Here is a 27,441-nt window from a genome sequence, read left to right as displayed (position 1 = left end):
CACAGACAAGACAACTGGTGGTCGTTAATGGTAACGGACCGCATTTTAAGAGGACGCGAGCGCAGTAGGGGGCGTCAGAGAGTCAGGTGCGCAGATGGGATTACGATGTTTGCAGGCATAAGATGGCTTTAGGACAGGGCTAATTGACAGGATAGGGCTAAATGGAGAGTTATGGGAGAGAGCTGTGTCCGGCATTGGGTGCTGTTACGATTATGATGAAAGCGCTGTAATGTGCAAGATAAAAAGTAGTCTCTGCAATAGATCGGCAACTGCCACTGCCACATGACGTTCTTTGAGATGAATAGCCTGAACGGTATCAGTGGTTTAAGTGTGTTGGCAATGAGTACACTATTTTATTCCTTGCCTTTTTTATGCAATTTATTTTTTCATTTCAGTACCCTCAGGGCCGGATGGCATGACACATGGCAGCAGGGTACAATAGACAAAATAAGAAAAAATTAACAGCACTCACTGTTAATATAAAATGTGAACAAATATATGGCTCGCGCCAATCAGTAGGTTACAGCAATGTAATGAAACAAATTAGCAGCTGGTAGCTGAAAATTATGAGCAAAGAATAAAAATAGACAAGTACATCACGCAAAAAAACATAAGGACCAATTTTTCGAATAGGCAGGAAATAACTGTTGCTCAAGTATACTGTTATCCACTTAAACTGAAGAATTTGTCAAAAGAAAAAAGAAAAAAGAAACAAGGTTTGTTTGAACCACCATATGAGCTTAAAAAGAATAAAGAAAGGCCAGTGTGGAAAAATTTCATGTACTATGTTACGATCAGGTGAAAGTAGATTTAAACACAGAATTGCCACATATTTCGATGACTGGTCGGGGACGGTGATTTCATCGTGCCGGTGTGTTGGGAATGAATGAGTTGTAGAAGTGATTGGTTTGGCATGAAAGAATATCAACTTTATGACGATGATCGATCCGAGTGGAAACATAGCATGGTGGCATTATAAATTTGCTCCTAAGGATGGGGTTATCACAGTAAATCTTATGAAATAGACAAAGAGGGAATATATTTCTACGTTGGGACAGTAGTGGCAGCGATAAGATTAATTTTATGGCAGTAACACAAGAGGTGCGATGAAAATTCTAGAGAATGGCGGGCCGCATGGTTCTCTATAGATTCGAGTTGGCATATTAGTGTCTCTTGATAGGGGCCCCAGATGAATGCAGCATATTCCAGTTTAGTACGAAGCATTGACTTGTATAAAAGCAATTTTACGGAGCTATAACAAGGGATAAAGTTACGGCGCATGTAGCTCAGCATGCGATTAGCGTCGTTGGTTACATGATCTACATGCACTTTCCAAGAAACATTATTGGAAATAAATAAACCCAAATATGTATAAAACGGCACAGGCTCGAGGCTACTATCATTAAGACTATGTGAAGGTAATGTGCTGTTAGGACGAGAAACACACATATATTGCAATTTTATGTTTAGTTCGATGTTCCAACTGTTAGTCCATTCAAAAGCATGATTAGTATCCGATTGAAGAAGAGCTACGCCTGAGTCACTGTTAATTTCGCGGTATAAGGCGCAGTCGTCTGGTAAAGATTATTGTTGAACATGGGTTGTCAGGTAAGTCTTTGGTGTATATAAGAAAAAGTAGAGGTCCTGGAACAGAGCTTTGTGGCACTCCAGATAAAACTGGAGAAGTGATGCAGGAAGCGTTATACACGATGACAAATTGTGAGCGATTAGTGAGAAACGATGCAGCCACCTAAGAACGTTAGGGTCAAGCCTAAGTTTACTCAGTTAAAAAAAAGCAGTTGATGAGAGACCTTGTCAAACGAGTTTGAAAAATCGAGAAATGTGCAGGCGACCACTGAACCTCTGTCAAGGAAGGAATTTAGATATTATGTGAAGGTTAAAAGCTGCGTTTCACAAGAAAACAACTTCCGAAATCCATGTTGACTGTCAGTAAAGAAAGCATTAGATTCAAGGAATGATGTAAAGTGAGAGTAAATAACATGCTCCATAAAGTTACCCGGAATGCTGGTAAGTTAGATGGGTCAATAATTGTGCGGAGAATGTTGATCACCAGGCTTATGCAAGAGAATCACCTTCCCGACCTTCCATTCATCTGGTGCGCAGGCTGCTTAGACAGATTGCTTTCTACGCAGCCTGTCAAATTTAATGGCGCTGTGTTGGCGCACCCAAAATGTAGTCTTATCTGATTTTCTGCAAGTACATGACATTTACCTAAATTCGTGGTGTTGTGGGCACCAGATAAGTTTGTCATGTGCAGCTTTTGAGGCAGTGTGTCCCGACTCTGAAAAGTTGCATTTCATCTGTTGTATTAAAGAGGAGTAACAAACAGGACAGAGTAGGAGAGCGGACAACATAACTTACAAATGAGTTTTATTGGAAGTGCGCACGTCTATTTATGCAACAATAACACGGCACATATGCGTCTTGTCTTCTACAGACGTTCTGCTGAAAAGAAAAAAACCGTTTCAAAAGCACGTGAATATATCACCCAATCACCATCCACTGTATCCCGAGATGATCCCGAGATGATAGCGTCAGAGATGTCATGCGAACAGACTCATTATATTTTCTGACAATATGGTATGCTTAGCTTCCTCTCCGGTGCGTCTATTGTAACGAACAAGCAGAACCTCGATATCAACAGACCCGTTCTAGCGGGGACGTGATTGATTTGTTTAATTCTCTTCCACACAGCCAACACATGCAGTACGTGCAGCAACGTATCGCAGACGATGATGAATGCCTGTCTCAAAATGAGTTTGAAATACCCACCGTGTCCTTTTCAGAACTGCTTTTCCCAATCACTCATACGTTGTATAGAATGGTCAATTATTAATGCAGAAGACTAGGATATGCATTGGCGCCCGGATAGCTTCCAGCCTCAGCAACATACTTATAGGCTGGGTTGATAAAATGGTGAAGAACATTTTAGCCGGTTCATTCCTACGCATTTTATGTTATGTGGATGATTGCCTGGTGTTTGGTACTTCAATAGAGCCTCCACATATGTCAGTTGTTCTTGAAACTTTTGCACGAAATGGATCGGGACTGAAATATAGTCATGGAGTCGACAGCAAGCCGTCTTCAAATTACATGGCTTGGAATCGACTTTCGAGCCAAACCATGTTTGTTGGCTGCATTCTTCTAGGAGCGAGGAACTTCTTTCAAACTCTAGATCTTTTCATTCTAAACCTGTGAAATCAGGGATTGTTAGGGAATGCCTAAGTATTGCTGCGAACAAAATCGTGTCTACATCGAATGAACTCTAGACTCTGAGTTTAGGTTGCACAGGAGCAGGGAATTTCGCTTCCCAGACTCAGTGCTCGTTCGAACTGGGGATAAGGTCTCAATTCGTTTAAATCGAGGTAACGCGGTTCGGGATACCAAATCGGTTCTGAAGGAAGAAATAAACAGGCGGTCAGGCCATAATTTTATACTTTGTCACATCGAGTAATGATTTTGGGGATCAGGTGCGTAGTAAATAGTTCTTTTCCACTCCACACAAAGTGGAGAAAGTGGGGGCTGTTGTTCAAAGAAAACATCAAGGGCATAGTAGGAGGCCGTGCAACATTAATCATGAAAATAGGTAGGTTAAATCTATATTCTCTAGTGTATCACATTGCTCTGCTATGTGAACTCACGTAAATAGGCTAGACTGGCCAATGCACTAATGCGCGACTCACGGAGCACGCTAATTCCTAGAAAAAGAATGCTACAAACCTGGCTAAGCATTGCGCTTCATGTCAATGCGTTCCGTATTTTGTTGATACCGAGGTGCTGTTTGTTCATTACAATAGGCGCACCATGGAGGTAGCTTAAGCATTCCATAATGTTACGTCAAGGCCAGCCGCTGAATGCGGTACGACATGGCAGATGGCTATGACATTATTTAATGGCGGACGCCCTGGCATGAACACTACCATTCGCGCCATCGCCCACTTTGTCCTTTTCGAGGTACGAACAGAGAACGGAAGAATATGAAGGACTTGCCGCTACGGTGGATGAGAAGATGATCGGACGAGCTCTGACCCACAAAGCGTTCCAACCACAGTCACCTGAAGCCGATGGCATGGTCCATGGACGCACCAAACGACATAGGCAGGGGGCTGTGTCCTCACGTGAATCGGATGGGTGGGTTCGTAGGATCTGGTCATGGCGACATCTTCAAATCGGCGTGTCTTGTTGTCGGGGCAGGGGCCGAGGCTGGGGCGAACGGCAAGACCAGTTCTAGTCACGAGGGCTGGGGCAAAGCCAGGAGGTGTGGACCAGGAACACACGGCCGACGACCAAGGTAGATGCAGGAAGCCGAAGCTCCAAGACCACGATGGCGATGATTCCCCGCACCTGACAGCAAACGCTACGCGACGATAAGGCAATGAATACAGTGGCACAATAAAGATGGATATGTCATCATTTATTGGTAGAGGACCTAGCTCACGCCCCTGTCCACTTCGAAGTCTTCTAGTCCGTGCGAATATTACGAGAAAAAATTAGGTTTGTTAGCATGACATTTCTGACTCTAGTTTCACTGGAGATAAGCATGCTTTATAGTGGATAGTGGTTAGGCGATATGTATTTTCGTGCTTTTGAAGCGGTTTTTACTTTTTACTAGAACGTCTGTGGTAAATGCGCATGTCCGTAGTTATAATCTGGTATAAATTGATGTGCGCACTTCCATTGAAGCTTAGTTGAATGTTCAGCGCTGTCCCGTTGTCACTTCTCACACTGAGTCCTCTTCAATTTTTCTGTTGAACTATCATGAATTGTTACCAAATCGCCCAATTTGCTGTTCTATTGTATAACGATTTCCACTTTATGAGCTTCGAGTCAACGACCGACAATAAATTTCGGCTGTTCCTGCAACCCTATACTTCCTGATTCTCCAAGAGTGGCTAAGAGCCGTCGCAGCCTAGTAATAAATGTTTTATTGATTCTTTCATAAGCATTGAGAACTAGAACCTCCTTGCTATGCAACTTTTCCAAACACAACGTGATATTGGTGATACGTGAGTCTATCTTTTACATACCCACTTCGGAAGTGCATTATGTGCCATTACGGCATACATTTATGTTTCACTAAGGAACTAAAAAAAGCTAGATTAATTTCACCGGCTCTACATTCAAGTAAACCCCGTTCACCAAGAAACGCTACGGTTAAACCTCACCGTTAGTACAGCAGTGAGATCAGCTTAGAAGCCAACAACCTAGAGGATGTATTTTTTTTCTGTAACAGGCGTTGAGTGATGGAGCCAATAGTCTGAGTTTGAAACGTTACACGCTGCATGTGTCCTAACACGTGTTTCAGATCGCCGTGCAGTGGGCTTTTAGAATGAGACGACAGGTAGCGAATTTTGTCTCTAGCCAGAGCCAGTAGAAAATGAGCTGTTGGTTAGGACGCGCTACGTAGAGCTCTTTCGTCGCCTACTACCATCGATACAACGATGCAGCTATCGCTGATTGGTCGCCAGAAATGCCCCGCTAGTGCCCTGCGCTTCGATGATTTTTCCGCTGCAGCCAATAGTGTAGTTTACAGAACTATATAGCAGGTTGCTTGAAGCGCCGCTAGGTAGCCCCGTCTACTTTTGCTGATCACGACAAATGAATAAATATCGTATTTGTGCGTTACAAACGGTGTGGTTCGGAAGAGTCTTTGCCTGCATCGGCAAACCTACCGGACGCAATAACTATTTATCCTTTGCCTTGGGATGCTTTTTTTTCCTAGCCTTAATTTGTTGCACCGAGAGCACTGCACTGGCGAATATGCCATGAAAAACCACACCTTATATTTGCGGCTAGTTTTTAAGCGTTACACGCGTCATAGGGGGCGCGTACTTTAACATAAATACTTATGGCGACGCATTCCACCCTGTAAGATTGAAACAGACGAAGATAAAATAATTTTTCCTCCAGTTTATTTCAATATGCAAACTTCCATAGAATATTTTGGCTGTGCATGCGGAATGACACGTTCCTGTTAGTGTAAAGATGACAAAGAATGTAAATTGATCTGCATGTTGTGATTGCGAGTGCAGAGAATACCGCATGACAATGCCCGGTGTGCTTCTGGCTGCAACTTGCGCCTGTCACTACCATTACTTCAGAGCTGTTCCGATATTTTATGTGCCTAATCTTGACGAATATCATCGCCCGTTCAAAGCCTTTTTTTGTTACCTTTCTAAACCGAGTGTCTAATATCCTCGTTGGAGACATTGTTAGGCAACGCCTTATCTGTTGTAATAGCAGTATAGTGTTCTGTGGTGGCGCGGATACGTGGGCGCCAAGAAGAAAATGATGCCAAGGTTCGTTGACAGAGGCGCTAAACCAGAAGACCCCGTTTATTTCGACGATGATATTTTTATATAGAAACGAATGTAGTAGTTCTCGAGGTACATGATAACAGCACCGCCCTCTGTACATAACAGATATATACACAGCAGAAAGCTAGATCTTAAAGACAGATCTCCGCCTGCTCAAGTGCTGTGCATCGGATAGTACTATAGTGTTTACAAAGAGGCAGAACCAAAAATAGTTGCGTAGACACATTTCTGGGAATCAAGAGTGCATTGGACCGGTACTGGTAATTTTTTTCCATGGTTGTTTCTCAATCAGTCATGCTAGTAAATCATGACCTTACCGTTCGAAACGGATGTTCGTTTAGTCGCGGTGAAGAAAATACGACGGACGCCTATTCTAACAGTACGCGAATAATCAACGCCGCCTGTGGCAAAATCATGGGTGAAATGACCACAGAGTATATAACGAGTCTCGTGATCGCTTTTGTGATGCAGGGTTTATGGTTTACTGTTGATCGACTGAAGTGCGTATTATTGATTTTGGCTCCTGAGTTCATGAACCCTCTTTGGTTTTAATTTTTTATATGATGATTTTGTGTATAATTTGTTGTCAGGAAAACGCGTGCACATTGTGGTAATAGCTTTGACATTTTGTTGCCTGCTGGGGTCAGGGTTGCTGCGCGCGTTTTGGGGCGTTGTCAACTGCACTTTGTTCGCTTTTAGTATTAATTCATCTCATAAAAACCGGTTGTAAGCTGTTATTTACTGGTTTCGTTTGGTGCTGAGAGTTGAGCCAGCTGTGGAAACGTCGACGAAGAATTTTTTGCGCTTGATGACGCGGAAGATATAGTTGCGAGCAACAACGGTTCATGTCCGGAGGGGTGCAGTTGACATTTAAGGGATGGCTTCTTGAGGGGAGGTTTAGAGGCGTTAGGGGCAGTCTCACTGTGACCGCGTGCAAGCGCGAAGGCAAAATGAAACCGCGAGATGGCGGGCGCGCAGTACAAGAATTGCGGGGTCAGCTCATCAGCAGAAAGAGCACGAAAACAAGGCTGGCATGAAGTGCCAGACCAGTGGGAGTACATTGAACCCTACAAGAAATTGAGTTGTTAGGACTGCAAAATACATAATCAGCGCTAATATTTGGTCTGCGCTTTGGTCTACACTTTTGGGGAATATTTTGCAGTCATTTTGTTGTACAAGCATTTAAGTAATAGTATTTTAAGTAAGAGTATTGCACAAGGGCCCCCGGAGAGGTATTTAAAGCTGCACTAGGACTATTCATTAGGACTTCGTCACAGACATACAATGAGGACACAAATATAACCTCTAATTATTTCCGTTATTGCAAGCTCAGACTTAACCGAATGCGTCTTCTTTCAGGAAATGTTTTTGTTATATCTACGATTCTTACCGCTATATACAGCCTCGGTCCTTTGGTCATATAAAATCTGTGAATTAATTACAAATCTTGTAGCCAAATGCTATAGAGGGCGGAATAAAGACACTTACATCGACACCGCAAAAAGTAGTCTACGATGTTAATGCACGCTATGAGAAATAAAGTGAGCGCAGTGCCGAATGTTCACTTCCCTCCTTGTACAATTTCTTTCGTGCACAAGTGGTGTGTCAATGTTCTGAGACGAACGATATTGGTCGGCAAGTACAAATATAAAGATTAAAGAATATGTAGACAGTTCCGTAAGTAATGAAGAAAATAACGCAGCGCCAACTATTTGTCTCCTTCTTAAGGTCTTGATCCCGCAGGACTTCTTTTTGAAAACACGAATGTGTCATTATCAGCAGAGGATGCAACTTTTGTGGACGTTATTCATACCAATGGAGGGAACATCACTGACTTGAAATTTGGGACGAAGAATGCGATAGGACAAGTTGACTTTTACCCCAATGGCGGTTCACATCAGCCAGGATGCCCTGGAGGTAAATATTTTTTATGTTTCTGCCGTTTGCGATTGCGTTTCGACCCCATTTAAACTGTAGATCCATTTCACTTTCAGGTATTTGCGGTTTTTCTATTTAGGATACTCGACATTTTCAGTATATTGAATGCTCGTGGTGACCACAGCCGATATTACCTCCATGCCTCCATGCCTCCTGTTTTTGTGTTCATTGTCCTTCGGGATACGACAGATTATTTTAAAGCAACCAGTGACGGTTTCTCCTCGAATAATGGGAAACCAGCAGGTGCAACTAGCTTCGGAAGCAGCCGCGAGGTAATTTGAGGCGCGAATTAGGTGAGATACTCGGAATAGGAAACGCGAAGCTACGCAGTTTGATTGCAAGTGCAGTGAGCTTTCGTGAAGGAAGTGAGCAGTTTTAAAAGATTCTTTTCCAGCGGTGTATCAGCGCTGTGCTCAATCATGCTTGTAAAATGCATTGTGCGTTTTCTTCCGGAAAAATTAGGTTCTGTGGCCAATATTATACAGTACACGCGCAATAAACGTGGGCAGAACGCTACAAAGGGTAAAAAGTGAAATTTTTTTGGGAGTGTGATCTTGATTTGGAACGTGCAATATAATATTTATATATTGAGCTTACATGGCCCTCCATATGTACATTAACCTTGCATCTCAACCTGACGATTTTGGTTCAGTCCTTCTTTTTTCTGAATAAAGCTTTGCTGAACAAAAACGACCTAAAAAGAGCCACGAGCTTCTATGCGCCACATTTCCACAAAAATCTGCTTCAGGGAATCTCAACCGCGATGACCTTTAGTAAGCACTGAACACGGGCGGTCACCTGTACTCGTCTCGTGCTATCTTCATCATCATCGCGTGTGGCCTGCCCCTGTCGTGCGCTGCCTTCATTGTTCTGTGTCGCGCACGGAAGTCAATGATCCCGTGACCATTCTCTAGACCCCGTCGGTAGCCCATGATGTTTGGTTGAAGAAACCGCCCCGTTTGCTGGAGCTGAAAGCCTAAGTGAATGATTGATTTCCCCACACTGCCGGTTATGTAGTCGCGTTGGTTCGTTCTGACATCGACGGAACAGCGGTGCATGCTGCGCTTTCCGCAAGAAATCATGGATTAAAAAAACAAATGCAGGAATAGTCTAGTTAAGAGGAAAGGAAATCGGCAAGCTAGGCTAGAGGAAAGTGCATTCCTTTGCTTTGTGCCGAAACACACGGATCCAAAACAGCCTCCCTATACAAGTCTGCACAAGATATTCCATGACCGGGGCGCACGTGCAGTATCTAGCATTCTCAGAGGCTTCATGGATGCTGCGGCAAACTCGAGGGCTCCCCGTCGGGCGTGTTTCTTTCCACTTATGTCTTTTATTTACTCCTTCCACCGGCACGTACCTTTGATACCGACCCTTTAGGTGCGAGTCAACAGTTCCGTGCACTTACCTGTTCTACTTCGTACAACCACTCACACGCACACTAACATAACGCCCAATTTTACCTGCTAGAGCGCAGAGGTGGGGCGGGCGATGTTTTAACTGCAGTATCCTTCGCTGAAGTAGCCGCCGTTGTCACTTTGATGGAAGCGATTGCTACGACACCCCTCAAAGCCGGATTGTGGTTAACGGGGCCTGACACGCTCTAGTGTTAAAATTCTTGAAAGAATCAACGGCTGAGAGAGCCATCAAAGAACATAGACGAACGAAATTGCAACACACTGATTCCGGCAAGCAAGAGCGTTAGTTATGTTGACAATTACAACAAGAAAACATGTTATCTTAGGTCTGAGCTACAATGACTTTGAAAAGAACGCGCTCACTTAGCACTAATCATACAATTTAGCACTCTAATTCGACATACACGAAACAAGAAAGGAAGGCGACTGCAACTAAAAAAAATACCGAAGAAGGCAGGAAATTTTGAAGCACAATGAGGAGAGGCTACATCTAAAGCCTTGCTGCAGAAGAGTCCAGTCTGGAGCATGGAGCGAGCAATGCAACAAAACAGCGCCAGATTGAGAATGCATGTAGTGTCACACGAACTGGTTACCATCAGAGGAGGGCAAATGCCCTCATTTTTGCTTTTCATTCCACACCCTCACCAATAAATCTTTCGCCCTCCCTCAACCTCATTTTATAAAAATCTACGGCCCTCCCTCGCCCTCATCCGCACTTCCTAAAATTTGTTCACCCGCCCTCGCGCTCACCCTTAGTTTATCAGCCTTCCCTCACCGTCAACCTCCCACTCAGCACTTTTGCATTCAACTTTGAATTCCTTATTTCGGTTTGTGGGGATGTTACTGCGTTGCATAAGGTGCAAACGCTTTCAAAACTCCGTCCGATTTAGACTGTCTCCAACCGCTCGGCTCCCTTCCTCCGAAGTGTCAGTAGCCAAGAATGGAAACAAGAATGGGCCCAAGAATACAATACTCCACACGGTAGAGGCTAAAATGCAGTGTGACAGGAGAACCCGGCACTTATCACGACGCCCTTAGAAGCCAATAACCGGCCAGAGAGTGGTCAGGGAGCAAACGTGGGTTAATGATATGCTAGTCTAAATCAACAAGAAAAAATGAGCTTGGGCAGGGCATGCAACGCGATGGGAAGTTAACCTAAGGTCGTTAAGTATAACTAACTGAGTACCAAGAGAAGGCAAATGCAGCAGGGGCTGCGATAGCTAGGTCAGCGGATTAGATTAAGAAGTTTGCAGGAGATGAGGTGGCCGAAGGTGGCAGTGGACAGGGTTACTTGAGATATGGGAGCTGCCTTTGCCCTTCAGTGGGTGTTGTCAGGCTCATGATGATGATTATGCACGAAGAATATTTAATAAGGAAGCGATCACACAACCCTTATTAATACTTGGAAAAATTTGTTGTACAGACGAGGCGTTGTATCAATGTCTGTCTAAAGGAGCATTTAGGGGCTTTATTCCGACAATTATTATCATGTAGCGGTACATTGTAGGGACAGAAAATAAGGAAAAAATTGGTGATCTCCTAGCTCTATTAGCTCGGGATATACGTAGCGAAAACGCGGCGACATCTGGTACGTAACAGTTAATATATGAAAGTCGCGCATTCACTACATGCGGCATTGTTCATGACCAAGCCTTGAACCGTCGTGGCGGTGCAATAAAGAAAAAAAAGCCGCCGTGGCGGAGGAGTAGTGTCTCTGCCTATATCGCCGAAGGCCCTGGTTCGATTCCCAGCCTCGACACAGGGTTTTCATTTTTATTCAGTGAGTGTGCGGGAGTTTCTGTGGCTCCTGCCACCGACCACGTCGGTCATGTAGTGCGGAGCAGCTGCAGGCGGCGCGGCGTCGTGGCTGGTCACCTGGTGCGATCCGACCACGGTGGGATTACTAGGACGGCGAACCTGCGAGTTCGTGACCAATGTAGCTTTCGCTACAAAAAGAAAGACAAAACAAGGGTGCGTCCGCTGTTTTCACGCACTTACATACATTTTCGCCATAAGGCATGCCTAAGACGAGAGATCATGGAGATTTATTGGGTAAAAAAAAAAGGTAACACGTGTGTCAGCCAGCCTTCTTTTTCAGTTGCAAACTAGCAGTTTTAACGGGATAGCATTAAGTCTCCTGTTCTGCAGAAAATCTGGCGTCATCAACATCGGCGTAGGCGTCGACGGCGTTTAGAGAGAAAAATCTCCGCAGAAGCAGCCTAGATGGGCCACTTAGGTCACGTGACCTTGTGGCGTCGTCACAACTTGCCCATCGCATGTTTAGAAAAGTGACTACTCTGGCAACTAAGTAATGAATTGCAATTAATGATTGGCCACGAGAGGTCACTCGGTAAAAGCTACGTGGGTCGCACCTGTCATAGTAGGGCACTGGCACATCGCTAAACCGCTGCACCACTGCGTCAGTATTGGTCTGAGGACTCCCAGGTTTCTATGAATGAAAACTCGAAAATGACGAATTCCGTATTTATGGGCATTAAACAATTGAGGATAACGCGTCATGCCCTTAAGGAGGAGCTTAAGTGTCTCCTGCAGTTTTTAATATCTGGACAAGACGTGAAATGTCATGGCAGCGCCAGCTCTTCATTTCCTGTTTGCGCAACTCCTGTGTTTTTATGTGGGTATCTTTGGCCTTTCTGTAGAAATTTATCCTGTATGTCGCCACAAAATTAGCTGAGAGTCTGTCCTTCTCCTCTTTTTACGTGGTTGTCTCTTTATTTATCGATTAAAGTTCTTTTCGTTGTGAGCCATTACCAACTAGCCGGAATTGCTGCTTTATTATTACTAACTTAGATAGACAAGAAAAAAATAGGAGGTATGGTGAAGTTCAGGCACCAACAATGCCACCGTAATTATCGAAAGACATGTATAAACGTAAAGAATGCTACGCGATTGAAGGCCACAATACAAAAATAATACACGAGAGGCAGAGATCTAACTAAACTGGGAAAAAAGAGTTCGAGCGAGCGGCGGAAATTTGCAGCTTATCTGCGGAGTGAGTGCTTTCGGTGGCAATAAGTTCCGCTGGGCTAGCTGGGCTGCAGACGCTCACTGTTGGGCTGATGTGGTGCGCATATGCAAATGAGGTTGTGGCCGCACATCTTTGAAGCCACTGTTACCGCACTCGAAGTATCATACCCCGGCCGAAGGCTCGCTTCACAGCAACATTCTTTGCTGACCTTACACGCGTCGCACGCACCGGCCTCCTCCAAGCAATTTTCTCGGCGTTCGTTTTCCCCACCGCCGCATGCTCGTAGTAAAGAAAGACGATATAAAGCAACAGGACATGTACAGTAAAGCCAGATCATGAAAGGAAAGCGAAGAGAAATAGCATGGCACGGACAGGGCAGAGCGAGAGACGCAGACGGGCGTTTACTTTCAACTTTGCCATTATTTCGTAGAGCGGGGGGCGGAACAGGCAAGACCAGAAAGTAGAGAACTACACAGGGTGGAAAATGGTCAAATTAGAGAAGAAGAAAAAACGAAAAAAATAGAGATCACTGCGGCTAACCGCATTGGAAGAACGCGAAAGCGTTGACGCCGCCTCGACACTGGTTGCCTTTCAGATTTTGCGCCATGGTTGTTTTCTCGTTCACTTGATTGGTTGGTTATCGAGTAACTATGATTATACACTCATTTCATCTCCACAACCATTTCGAGTTTTCAAATTTTGCACCACGCTTCGTTCCCGCCCACTAACTATATGCCCGTCCAGTCTATTTACCTACCCCCCCCCCCCCCCCATTACCGTTTGCTTCTCATTAATTACCTAATTGCCTCAAATTTATCATTGTTTTTCATCTATTTTCTGGTTACGTATCAATCACTTATCACTGCTGACATGATTACCCATTTCGAGTTTTCAAACTTGGCGCCATGCTTTCGCTCCATCGATAGTTCCGGTTTTTCAAATTTGGCGCCAGCTGTAGCTTCGCCTGCTTCCGGCGTTTTCAAATTTCGTGGCACCTTTGCTCTTACTCTGCTTACTTTTGAACACTTTTGGCTCTAATTAATTAAATATTCATTCCATTTCGAAAACATTTTTTCCGGGCAGCATCCTCACATCATCTTATTTCGACTGCAACCACTCGTGGGACCTTATCTCTTTTGAGTTGCCCACACCTGCTGCCGACGAATTTTGTGGACACAATCCTCGCCGAGATAATCTAGCAAAGCTTTCGCTTTTAAAAAAATTCTAAGGACGTTTACGGCTCTCCGTGAAGAGAAAGCACATCTCACTCGGTGTCTCTGGCTCTGCAGACTCATTGTGTTGCCTTTATGTGTCGCCGGCACGTGTGGCAATTGTATTAGTTCGATAGCAGTATTAGTTGATGAAGACGGCGATGTGAAATGGACAGCGCGCGAGAATGTGTACATCAGTTTGATTGCAGTATTATTATAAGGTGGTAATGTGCAATCTACAGCTCGAAAGTGTGTTGCAGTTTAACATGAGGCGTGATCGCCTGCGGCGGTAGCATTGTTCTCTCGCGCAGTGGCCAGCGAAAGTGATCTGTTTGCGGCGCTCCGGATTCGTATCCCAGTCGCGGCATTGTTTATTTTTACGGCCTGGCTCTGTTATACAGACGACAGCGACCTGCGGATCAACCCAGGAAAGGGGCTTTAAAGCTGCGCTCTAAAGCAGTGTACAAAACCATTTTGCTACTTGCACAAGCTCCGCACAAGAAGTTGTACAAGAGTGAACCTTTTCAATGACAAGCCCAGAATGTAAACTTCGCCTATATAAGGTACTCTCAAGAAACATCGAAGGTGCGGAGCGCGAAATTCATCTGTGTGTACAGCGGAGTGAGGCCACGAACAAACGTGCGAAGGATAGCGCAATCACAGTCGGGAAATAGAGATGAGGGAGAGGGGGGGGGGGGGGGGGGGGGTGTCCAGACAGCTGTATTGTAGATACACCTTGGAGTGGGCAGATGAGGCGGAGAGAGAACATAAAAACAAACTTGGAAAAATAACGAGAGGCGAGGAAGAGGGGGTTGCGTTGAAGGGCTGCTCCAAAACAAGACAACCCTAAAAAGGCAAGCACACTGATGAATGAAGAAGGCAGAAAAACGCACGGAAGACTCTTTTTAGCAGAAGGTTACGCCTTTATCTTCGAGTGAAAGCGATGGAAGGAACGCCCACGCCGAAGTCTTAAGCACTTTAAATTTTGAAGGCTCCTATTATTTCTCTAATGAGTCGATTACCGGTTTTTGTCAATATAGAGACGTTTTCGCAGCATAGAAGAGAACGAGATATCGTGCTGTGGACACGGAGGTGCCCATAAATTACGTTGTGTTGGTATAGACGTCGGCGATCATTTACGCGTCTGCGGGACTGGCCATTGTACTCCGCGCCATAGCTTAAGGGAATGCAGTCAGATCTGATGTGCAAGGCACCATTTTCGGCCTGTGTGTAGTGGAACTTGGGCTTCCGCCTCTTTTACGCATGTTTATAATGCTGCAAAGCCTATAACGCTTGTTAGGTGTGTTGCCTGGTACGTTGGGGCTTGCGTGGTCATTTTGAGGCGGTGACACCATACCATCTCTGCCCTCCCTCACCCTCGCCGTCACACATTGTTGGGCCCTTATCCTCACTGACCCTCACCTCACCAAGTGAAGCTCTGATGAGATGAGAGTGTGGACGCCCTCAAGAAGGGTGACCATCGTGAGAGAGTCCATGTCTGGTTACTAAACACACCTTAGGGTCCATGGACCGTATGCACGCGAAAAGAATGCCAGATTGAGTCCCGTATAAATTTTTGCACTGTGTATAGTTTTGTGCCACGGAGTCGCGCAATGTCCCACACTGTGAACTTTGCACTGTGGTGCAATTATACTGTGTTCCGTACAGTCGCAGGTCTTCACATTTGATTACAACACTGCTAGGTTACCAACGAATGCTTTTCTTATAGTTGTTTTATTCTATTTGCAAAAAAAATTGCGAATATCTGCAAATATTTACCGGGCTTTGCAACACTGCTCTGTTAAAGGAAAAATCCGGAGATGCTTTAAGATTAAAGCATACTAATCAGATTCTACTAAGTTTTCTTCCTGCCCGCCCTTAAAATGTTCACCTGCTTTTGTTTGCGTGCAGCAATTCATTCCTGCATAGATTTTAGGGTTTGCCTGCGCCATTGCATCCTTTCACGAGATTTCTGCTTGGAACATTGCGTTTGGGACGCTACAAACATTAATCACGGTTTATTGGCTGCTCTCCGCGTGAAAAAAATCTTTAAGCTTGTTCAAGGTTCTCTCACAAAGTGAAAAGATACTTAACCATTCAAAGCTTTGAAAGAGTGGCACTGCCATAAGAAAAAAAAAAGGCTGGAAGTGGTAATGAGAAAGCAGAGGTGAATATCACATCAAGCCAGGCAACACCCGTATTCAGCGTGGTTCGTAAAAAATCTCAGCTTCACATTATTGTATTCGTGCCAGAAAGCAATTGAAACTCAATTTTTGGAGCGGTAGCAACGTCGTTCGCTTCCTAAGGAAAAGCACGTTACTGAATGTTATGGGCAATTACGAAAATATTGCTGCCTTTATAATACACGTTTTAACTATTTGAAGTTAATTAAACTCTGAACATTGAAGTTTCTATACTTTCTGTGCGGCAATGTCTATTTTAGTATTGAAGCTAATGTAAAATGACGTTCGGTTGGATAATGTTGGATAATGTGCTTCGTTGTGCTCGTTTTTTTACTCTTGCCATTTATTGTTACCTATATGCGGCGTCATTACCAGTTGTAAAAATTGAGCAGCGTCCTGTGCTGTCTCTTGCAGAGAAAACACATTTAATGACAATGCCCTTTGTTCAATAATTTTTTGGTGCGTGTAAAGAACTGACAATGTCAATTTTCAATTATCTTTCGTGTGTGTACAACCACTTACTTTCCAAATCATTGCGACTATAAATGATTCTTTCATATATTATGGGTTTATTGTGGCTTATGTGAGTGTATGAGTGATAGCCAGGCACCCGCTATGTATGATTAGGTGTGATATACAGTATAAACAACAAATAAAACAGTTTTTCTAAAATTTTCAGGTTTTTCCCAAATAAGCTGCAGTCACAACAGAGCTTGGTGGCTCTTCATTGAATCCGTGGAAACCAAAAACTGCACTTTCAAATCAGTACTCTGCGGCGGTGGGGTGTCCCCGTACGATGTGTGTTTGGAGCGTAACAGCTCAGTATCTGCTGAAATGGGCTTTCATAGTGACTCTCGTAAAGTTAATGGAAGCTACTACCTGAAAACCAGGCCCGATTCGCCATACTGTATTTTGCACGGTAAGTGATTTCAACATCGTTTCCAACTGCGCTGGCGCCGAACTTATGTCCTCCGGGTTAGAGCCCTCTGTAAAGGCTTCCAACCCTGATTCTGCGACAATTTTGGTTTACGACAAAAACTAAGACACAATTTCTTTAAATTTCGAAATGGTCTATTAGTACCAATATTCATAATATAATATATCGCTCTTGTGTGGCAGCTAATTGAAACATTCCCTGTTAACGTCACCACGCGAAGAGCGCTCTTACGGGTATTTTTTTTTTATTACGGCGGTTCCGTCATTTCAGCTCGCTCCGGAGAAAGTGTTTATTGGCTTGTGGGAATATTTAACTGCGGAACTCAAATCAGCAAAGAGCATCATGTCGCCTAACGGCCAATAATTCACAGTAGCGACAATAGCTATAGCCTAGGAAGCTTGGTGTCAGATGGAGCGTGGATAATATGCCGCACAGGCGAGAGTATAGGACCTGTAACAGATGTCGTCAGGACCCAAAATCAGCTTTCCTTTATTCAACTCAGGAATCGCGGAGCCAGACCTCGCGGTCATTGTTGTTGTTTTCTTTCAACCTTGTAGAAAGGGTACATACCTACGTGCGGCTACTGGTCAGGGGTTGGTGGAGAATGCCAACGAAAGTCACATCGGCGACTACTAGAAAAATAGAGACATCACGCGCCAATCTAAAATAGTAAAATGATACAAAGCTTCAACAAGATAGTTAGAGAAAGAAGACAAAAAATAATTTTGAACCTCGAAAGAGAAAACTACAGAATTTTACACATCTGCAAGAATTTCAGGAACCTTTCCAGCCGCCGTATTTTAGTCATGAAAGTATCCACAAACCCTACTAAACGTGAATTCCTTGGCGCTCACACCGAATGAAATAAATGGGAGCGACAAAGGGAGCCCTAACCTCACGAGAGGACCTTAGGATGTCTTTCGCCAAAGTGCGAATTGCTGGTAAGAGAGGAGAAAATATCCTATCGATGCAACTTCCCCTCCCAAGTCACAAGGTTGTGTTGTTGTAAACCCACATATGGAAAAATACATATCCAAACGAAAACTTCAGTGCCCAAAAGCGTTAGTGGCATCTCGCACAGCCTCCGTTGGCGTGGCTGTACATTCCAGGGGTACGTTAAGTGCTGAAAATGCAAGGTATAGAGTAAGGGTTCACGGGAGACGCCTAAGATATATTGGAACCGAAGGAAACAGGAAATCTTTAAGTGAACAAAGTCAGGGACGGAATATATTACAAGGGTACTGGGAGCCGACCTTGCCAACAACTCAGCTACTGTCGTGAATTGGTAACCCACCCCCGACTTTCTGCAGGGGAACGCTATCGCGTGCAGATTCGAACAAGAGGACAAGAGAACAAAGAAATCAAAGAAAACAAAACGAAGCCGTATTTATAAATAAAGGAAAAGGGGCCGATAAGAAACAGACAAGAAAACAAGAAAAACACACTCAACACGCGTACGACACTACAGATTAATGGAAAGAGTTCACCAGGTACTGAGCGTCCCAGGTGAAGCGGGAATGCCTTGCAGACAGGACGGACGCGGGTGGTTGTATTGAGAAACGTCGCTGACGCTGCGTCGAAGGAAGCGCCGGAAGGTAGCCAGTTGGTATTAGGAGCGCAGAGGAACACAGGGAGACGCCGATGGATTCCCGTCAACAGCCCCAAGAACTTGGCAATAGAAGGAGAATCGTAGCCAGATCCCGTCGACGGCGGCCCGAAACGCCGGAAGCTTAAAGCAGGTTTTCTAAGGGTGCCTTTAAATAGCACGCACCCTCAGCCCATCGGCTGCCACCTCCACACTTGCAAAGAACGCAGAAGGCTTACGTCGGTGGTCCAAGGAAGGCCACGGCAGCGCGGACCCAACGTCCAACGGCTGCCACCTCAACGCTTAAATGACACGACCTCTGCTGCGCTGTCTCCCTTCACACCTCAGTTTTCTGACACGTCAGATCTCCGCTCCTTGTGCTTGCCACGCTCCCTGCCGCCGTCCCCTCGCACACACTATTAGCATGTGCACACGCGCCACGCTGGGCTGGCGCGCCCAGCGCTCCGCAGTCCGACGCACCACTGTCGACGCAGCGCGTTCAAAAATCCTCCGCAGATGTGTTGTGCACCTCACAACCACCTTGTTGAAAAAAACACCAGAATGACCAAGTACATAGCCAATGCTGAGTTCTTTGGAAGTGCATGGAACAAAAACTTCAAGCCACAATTCAAAAGAGTTTTCTATGAGGTTTCGGGCGAGATTAAATCCGACAGAGAACCTGAAAAGATGATAACTTGTTACAGATACCTTTCAATTTTGCAAATAGTCAAACCAAGAACCACAAACTCTAATATGAAAATAGCAGTACATTTAGGAATACGGATGGAATAACTACAAAGCCATTTGCTACGAACATATCTGAATTACCGCCTTCTCACATCTACCGGAGGCTTCAGTTGAGAGAAAATTGCGTTGGGGAAAGTCCTCTAGCGGATCAGCAAGAAGATAAATTACAATATTAGCTCGTATATGTTTCGCGGTCAAGCGGAAAATGTGGCGATCGAAGACCACTGATGATGTTTGTTCGTCTCTAACCCGTTATAGGGAATCGAGATCGACTTGAAGCTGGGCAAACAGATTTTTCGTGAGCTTAACTTACGGCAGCTGATACCATGGCCAGAGATTAGAAAGAAGAAATTAACGTGGTTGCCGAAACCAAACAGTGTTTATTGATGCCGGGAGCTTCTTCGAAATACATGAGGAAATTTCGTACAACAACGTTGATTGCGGTAACTGAGATCAGGGCTACAGGATTCCAGATGAAGCACAGCGTTCGGAACTGATTTTGAGAAACCGAGATTTAGACGTGGGTACGTCTTTCCGAGAACCCTAAGACTTGAAGGTCGTAGTTTGGCGGCGGCAAAAACCACGCCGCCAAACAAACTAAAGTCTCGGCCTCACACATTCCTTATCTAAAACTGTAATGTCGTATCACCGACACCGAATTATTTATTGCGTACGCGTGTCAAATTGGCCCATAGTACGTTCTATTTTCAGCGCATTATTCTCAATATGCAGTCCCCAGCCTGAACGTTGGTCATAACTAACGCGCAGATATCTTACCGTCTCCGCCTGCGGATTAGGTCGGAGTGATAGGCTAGGGAGATGGGCTTGCGCGTCGTTGTTGCTGTCGGCATGCTGATCGAGCTAAAGAAAAGCGAAAAGCACGGCGGAGAAGCAGAACTATATCAAAGCGAACACTACAGTGAAGCATGAAAGGAGGTTGATGATAAAGGGAGGGCGAGAATGAGAAGGCGGAGGAAGTGGTAGCGATGGAAGAAAGAAAGCCGGTATTGCAAGGTGGACAGTGCAAGAAGAGAGTGCTGTTGGGGGGAGGCAAGAGAGGTCGCATTCAGTCTGCCTCGGCTGTTTCACAATGACGTCCTAAACGAGTTTCAGATCTTCGTAGTGCTGAGAACGCGCACCACAACCTCCTGCTCGTAAGCGAATTCGCGGGATGCTGTAGCAGCCAGATGCCGCAGAAACACTTTCTTTTCTGGCGGATCACATTGTAGAGTTTGTTAACCAACGGCGCACTTCCTTGCCCACATGAGGTAATTTTTGCGCTAAGATTGAGAGCCCTATAAATGTCTGAACCTGCATTGTTGGTTTTTCCGATTCGTCGTACGATCAACCACTAAACTGCTGGTCGCAGCTTTAGTCTACCATTAATCGGCAGTCGAACCTGTATCCAGCATGGACATGGTCTTGTACGAGGGCTATTTGTGGAGTCGACCCCGTTTACCATAGGAACAGGCATGCACAACAGTGAATTCGCGGACCAAGAGCCTCGTGGGCCGCTCGAAACGAAGACGCTTCCTTTGTGGCTTTAGCATTCCACCTTGAAGCAATAAGACAAATACGTTGCAACGCGCTCTCGCAGGCATTAGCAAACGCTGGAGAGGACGTAAAACCGGGCAAGCGTTGCTCCGCGCCGCGCTACAAAAGTGAGGAGCGTTCATTCAGTTTGACAGTTTAAGAGGACTTGTGCGACAAAGAGGCAATGCTTCGCACTCCACTCATAAGGGCAGCTGATGCGTCGTCCATACTTTCTGCCTAGTACAGCAGAAACTAAGCCTACGCTGGAATTTCGCGTTAGTACTGTAATCATCGCTAAATTCTTTTTCTATAGTATAACGCCTAGGAACCTAGACACGTGCGTGATGTCTCCTTTCCACCATGTCCCTAGGCTGATCAGTACACAGCCCAGCTACTATCACGTCGGCGGCAGACAGGACAACTATTATGACTGCAGCTTCAAGGCAATCACTTTTCTCAGGAGGAGAGCTGATTTCTTAGAAGACACTATGTTCTAAAACATCATTAACAATTTCTCTAGCGGTTGAACAAAACTATACCAGCGCAAGGACGAACAGAACGCAACAATCCATCATCGCTTCAGTCGAGTGTTCGATTGTGTCATCCACGTCCCTGTTCAAGTACCTATCAGGCGCATTCTGGTCCACGGTGATGTTGCATTGCAGGAGCCATGTGTTCTCTCAGAGGACGTCCAACTAAGGCTTCAAGTCACACTTGTTGGCGCCGCATTTCAAACATAGGAGTAACGTCTGCATTAGGTGCTTGGCTCGGAGGGCATCAGGCATGCTTGTCCACCTCAATGTTTAGGCCAGTCTCCGGATGCCATACTGCCAGCAGCGCCACCAACCAAATGAGAACAACTGTATACATTGCCATCAGGGGAGTCCACGCTTTCAGTCATGCTTTTCAGCGCTAGCAAGTTTGGAGGTTTTTCTAATCATCTGAGTTCTCCAACTGTTGCTGCTGTTCGGCATCACGCATTGGCATTGTGCATGGTACGTTTTTTTTTTCTTCATTGCGTCCGAGCAGCGCGCGCTTGTTGATCGGTTCGGCGGCTAGCAGCGTTTCCTCCCAGAAGTAGGGAGATCGGTTGAGTTTGGATCGACAGCCCGTTTTCGCAGGTGGGCCCAAAGTTAAACGTGGATGCTGTTATGGGCGACATATATGAGCTGACAGAGAGCTGCCTCAAGGCTGCGCTCTCGAACAGGTCCAGAGAACCGTGGGGCGGTGGTACAGGCGGCGTTACACAGGCTAGTAAGTAGTGCCCATGTTGTAGCCGGGTATACCGTCGTCGTCGCTGCCACTAGGGTGAACATGGGTGCTGCTGGCACCCAGAAACAGTTCTCTAGCGCATTAATGAAGCCGTTTATTACAGAGTAATCCCTCGCAACCGGGGTGCCTGTTTGAAGGGTATGATGTGTGGCGGAGTGCGTGAGTGTTCGCGTTTGGAGGCGGCCGCGTCAAGGGAATGCGGTGGAAAAAGTGACTTACGAAGCTTGGGGATCAGTGGGTGTGGTGGTGACCTTCATGTGTCACAGCGTCCGACATGGCCTGACCTGAACTCTGATGAGGCCGCCGCGTTGCGGCGGTCTCGCTGGTGAAACGCTGCGTCCGTATAGATGACATCCTGTTGCTCTCCGAATAAGGCGTGCAAGGTGTTTCTCACATACGGTGTTGTCTCCTCATATTTCTTGATTCACATTGCGCGGTAGTGGCTGGATCCGCAGCTGCTCGGCTATCAGAATAAGTATGTCTGGCTGCATGTGTTATCCTAGCTCGCGGAGGAGTCTGCGGCCGCCCGATGTTGTGCGTAGGCGCTTGTGCTGGCCCGGCCTCTAGGCCTCTAAAATATCTTCAACAGTGCAGAAGTAGCATGCAAGAAAAGCGTTCATGGTGCGCTTCTAGGTTGATCCTGCAGTTGAGCGCCAACGTCAGTGGTGGCGTTTGATAGGAACAAGACGTCACTAAGTCATGCGCTCCTCATGAGGCTGTGCCCTGAAGCTTGGACAGCCAATAATAGCTAGCACTAGCAGCGATAACCTCACTTCGGCTTAAATGCAAGTTGTGCGCTGCAGACGGGTTACAATGAAGTTGTGGCCCATAAAATCTCCGTATATTAGATTTTGTTTTCTCAAATGATTTCCCTGGTAATTGTACACGTGAATAGCGTTGCGTCTAGGAAAAGGCGCTGTTAGACTTCGAAGATCTTTATACATTTCTCTTTGTAATGCTCCTACAAGCAGGTATCCGTGGCCACACTGGCATGAACTAGAAGCTCTAGCCCCGTTTCGTCGCTTCGTAAGCCTGAAATACTGTTAAGCAGAGTGCGCCAGCGGTAACACAACAATCAATATATTTGGTGTGTCGTGTTCACAGTGCTGACACTTGGGCCACTGCATTGCGCCGAGTATGTTTCATTTTTGTGTTAATGCGTGAAATGCGTGGTATGGTTATATTTTTACCGACCACAATTTTTACCGTGCTCGACTCCGGACTACCACGTCTACTCTCCTGCTATGCGCTCATTACACTTCGTCCATTTACCGGCTAGGTAAATTAGGAGCTGGCAAAGATCAGCCTGTCATTGCAGCATTTTCCTCTTTCAATGTACGGCAGTCGGTGCTCTCAAGTGCGCATAAGCTGAAGGACACCTCTTACAGAATATCCGAAGATTTTTCACGTGCTGTGCGCGAGAAGAGAAAGATATTGTGGGATTACGCAAAAACAAACAGAAACAAACCAGTGCTTAAGTTTGATACACTGAACTCAAACGGAAAACGTTATCAGTATGATAGCGAGTCAGGGGGTGTGGTCCAGCTGTGACCACTGGGCTCGTCCTTGAAAACTAGGCCGCTTAGTTTGCTGCTCAACTGCCAGAGCATTAAAAATAAAATTGATGAATTCTGTTTTCTCGTTCAGTCTCTAAATCCCTCAATTATCCTTGGTACTGAGCCATGACTCGACTCATCTGTCTTAAATTCTGAGGTTTTCCCTTCCGGATAACAGTGTTTTCTTCGCGATCGTGGCACAAGAGGCGGGGGTGTGTTCATTCTCGTTGCAACGGCAATATCATTTGCAATGGTGAAATCTTTTGCTGTTACGGAGTCTGTGTTTTGTAAATTAACATTGTGAAATGAAAAATGCTTAAAAGTTGGGGTATTCTATCGCCCACCAGGTTCATCACGAGCAGAATTTGAGCATCAGATATTCTCGACTCTGTTGAAGGTGATCCTATCTTTTTGGGCGGTGACTTCAACCTCCCCAGCATAGATTGGTCAGCTAGTTCCCCGAGAGACAGTGCTGAAGGTTCCCTGTACTCTACATTTTTTTTATTTAATTGATTCATTTAGGTTCTATCAGTACATTCATGATGCGTCTCGAAATGATGGCTCTGGGAATATTCTTGATATATTGCTGTGTATTGCCCCAAACATTATAACATAGGTTAAAGTACTGCCTGGAATAAGCGATCGCAATATAGTGATTGCTGACATTTCTATTGGAAATGTGTCAGTCGCAAGGAAACTTGCGCCAGAAGTCTATGTATTTAGTAAGGAGAATTATGGTAGCAATAACATAAAATTAGAATCATATTTTTTGGTTTTCGATACTTTAGCTGATGAACTTGGTACTGAGCAGTTATGGACCATTCTAAAAGACAAACTCCTACAGCTACAAGACATGTTCATCCCCGCGCAAACTATATCTCCTAGAAGAGGTAAAAGCAACGCATGGTTCAACAGCGAGTTATACGCTCTAACGAAAAGTATAAAGCGAGTTTACCTAAAATTTAGTAAATAGCTTTGTCCTGCGAGTCTGGCTGAACTAAAAAAGTTAAGTCTGATTTAAATCGCTGGAAGGAACAGCGAAACTCTCCTACTTTTCTTCACTAGGAAACAGGTTGGTACATGATTCGAAACAATTCTGGAAACATGTTCGCAGTCGCGGCAAAGATGACTGTTCGGTACAAACGATAAAAAGTGGTGAAACGCTCATTGAAAATGACGCATGTAAGGCTGCGACATTTAATAAATATTTCTTGTGAGTATTTATATCATCCCACTAGCGAGTTCTACTGATTCCAACAAATGCTGATCTGATGCCAGAAGTTATCTTTAGCATAGCAGGTATTCGCAACACATTCAGTTTACGTATGTTTCTTCCTGAATTCCAGAATCGCCAAGTGATGAAAGTACATCCACCACCGTCACTGATCCGCCCAGACTACCACGTTGACATTTCCGCCGACCCGAATAAAGCTTCTTCAGTGTATGTAAAATGTTTACGGTGCATAATAAAAGTCTTGGAACTCACTTCGGTGATAATATGCTGCAAGAAACACAATATACAAACTGCTTCTTGAGTTCAAATGAACGTTGATAAACAACTCTAAAACAGCAAAACAAGTTTCCAGTAAGCAAAATGCAGCACGTCTAGGTTAAATAAATTGCTTAATGATCGGGAACCTTTTAGAAGTCGTCTAGTGTAACTAGGAAAGGTATTCTGTATGTCGTAGAGATGAATTCTAAATCGCAACAATGAATTAGGCCAATAAACCAGTCATAAAAGAGGATTTGAGGAAATACCTAGTGATATTTATAGGTCATTTTGATGAAGGTGTTGTCAGTTATCCTAGTATTATCATATTGAAATGCAATGTAGAGCTTGAATACCTTAACTTCCAAGGCAGCCAATATGAGTTCCGTATCGTTTTGACACATCAAAAATTTTAAAATGATGAAACTCATCTAGCAAGCTTTATTTTTGTGTTCATACTCCCCTTGCTCTTTTTCCCCCACCTGGTAATGCAGCTGGGGCCCACGAAGCAGCCTTGTTGATGTACTGTCGGTGCATCGATGCTTGGAATTAGCCGGCGATGCACTCTGCAGAAAATATTCAAATGGCAACATTAGGACCCAAAAGTGTTTTCCTTGCCTGTATTTGAGTGCTAAAAAAGTAAGCACTGGCTCGCGAGCACAGGAATATGAATGAGCCCTATATCAAAAGCACTAAAACTATTCGTACCCTAACAGAAAAATAATGCCATGTTCTTACTGAATTACGAGCATTTGATATATTGAATATCATCATCAGAAGCACAGCAACCATTCCTGCAGGACAAATGCCTTTTGCATATTCTTCAAATAAACGTGCTGTGCGCCGTAAGGAACAAAATACAAAGAATCGTCATTACTTTTATTTTTCCTTTGATGATATTTAGTGGAGTATTAATAAGAGGGACAATATGAAGATAACATCAGAAAGGCGGTAGGAGGAGCGCAGCTGGACATTCAACATGAAAGACAGAGAAAGAAAAGGTATATACACAAAACTGATGCTCCGAAAACCGAATATAAAAGCGAGAAAAGCAAGTGGAAGGAAAAAGTAACCAGTGTCAGCGCTCCACGTGAGATGTTACTTATTTCCTGAATTTTGAGGGACCACATGTATTGAAAATAAACTGAGGTAGTTAATACATCCTTCCATGGGGACAGAAAAGCACTATAAATTAGTGGCGGTGGGGTCCTGTTCTGAGGAGGGGCAGCACAAGTGAGCAAAGGGAAAGAAGTATTTTGAGTATATGTAAAACATCTCAATGAGCTATCAGCACAGTTTCAAACAGTTTCTCACATTTTAAGGTAGGCTTGGTGCCAATTTGTAAGCGCTAAAGAATACTTCAGTTTGAAATGATCAAAAGTGTCCTGTAGGAACTGTGCATGAAAAGAACACGCTGACAAGGGTATCTCCGATTAACCCGAGTGAGTTTGTGGTTTCAGCAGCAAGTTTCGTGACATGCTCCAAGGTTGTCAGGCTGCTTCTGGTTAAGTTTTGTAGCGCAAGCTACATTGGCCACAAACTCGCAGTTTCGCCGTGCTCGCTGTCCCACCGTGGTCGCACCACGTGACAAACCATGTGCCTGGTCACGGGACCAACCGCGAGACGAACTACGTGCCCAGCCACGGCACCGCGACGCCGGCAGCTGTTCGCACCACGTGGTCGTGGTCGGTGGCGGTTGCCACTGAAAGCACCGCACACTCACTGAATAATAAAAACAAACCTGTGTTGAGAATGGGAATTGAAGCAGGGCATTTGGCGCATGAGGGGGAGACGCGACCACTCCGCCACGACGGCTGATGGTTTAATCATGAATAAAGGCGCATGTAGTGAATGCGCGCCTTTCATGTATTAACTCTTCCGAACCAGATGTCGCCACGCTTTCGCTACGTACATCCTGGCCTAACAGAGCTAGGCCATCATCAATTTTTTTTCTCTATACTGGTAACACTAGAGTTTGAAAAGGAGGCCAATATCGGATGGCTACCTGGCTAGTTGGCGCATGCTTCAGAATATTGCAGTCATAGAGACAACAAAGTTGGGCACAGACAAGGGCAGTTACTAAAGCTAATATTAGTGCACTTGGGCAATAAGTTAGATTCTGGAATTTGATATCGTAGGCTTCGAAAGTTCGCAAGACAGGCAGTACAGCAAGAAGTAGCAATTCAATGCTAATAGCAGAGGATGGACGTTCAGTCATGAGAAGGTTGCTAAAAGGTGATAGAGA

The 27,441-nt window shown here is 44.9% G+C and overlaps 1 protein-coding gene across 1 annotated transcript in view; it reads left to right on the top strand.

The window, feature by feature from the left end:
- Positions 1-25,217, top strand: part of LOC144134814 (hepatic triacylglycerol lipase-like) — a 32,196-nt gene extending 6,979 nt beyond the window's left edge. Inside the window, exons 3-5 of the mRNA XM_077667646.1 lie at positions 8,067-8,255; positions 16,757-16,996; positions 25,054-25,217. Of these exons, the coding sequence (XP_077523772.1) occupies positions 8,067-8,255; positions 16,757-16,996; positions 25,054-25,115 (491 nt within the window). The 3' untranslated portion in view covers positions 25,116-25,217. The remainder of the gene's footprint in view (positions 1-8,066; positions 8,256-16,756; positions 16,997-25,053) is intronic.
- The last annotated feature ends 2,224 nt before the right edge of the window (positions 25,218-27,441 follow it).

This window comes from Amblyomma americanum, chromosome 5 (assembly GCF_052857255.1).
Source record: "Amblyomma americanum isolate KBUSLIRL-KWMA chromosome 5, ASM5285725v1, whole genome shotgun sequence".
NCBI classification, from domain to species: Eukaryota; Metazoa; Arthropoda; class Arachnida; order Ixodida; family Ixodidae; genus Amblyomma; species Amblyomma americanum.
This window is presented reverse-complemented; position numbering and strand designations above follow the sequence as displayed.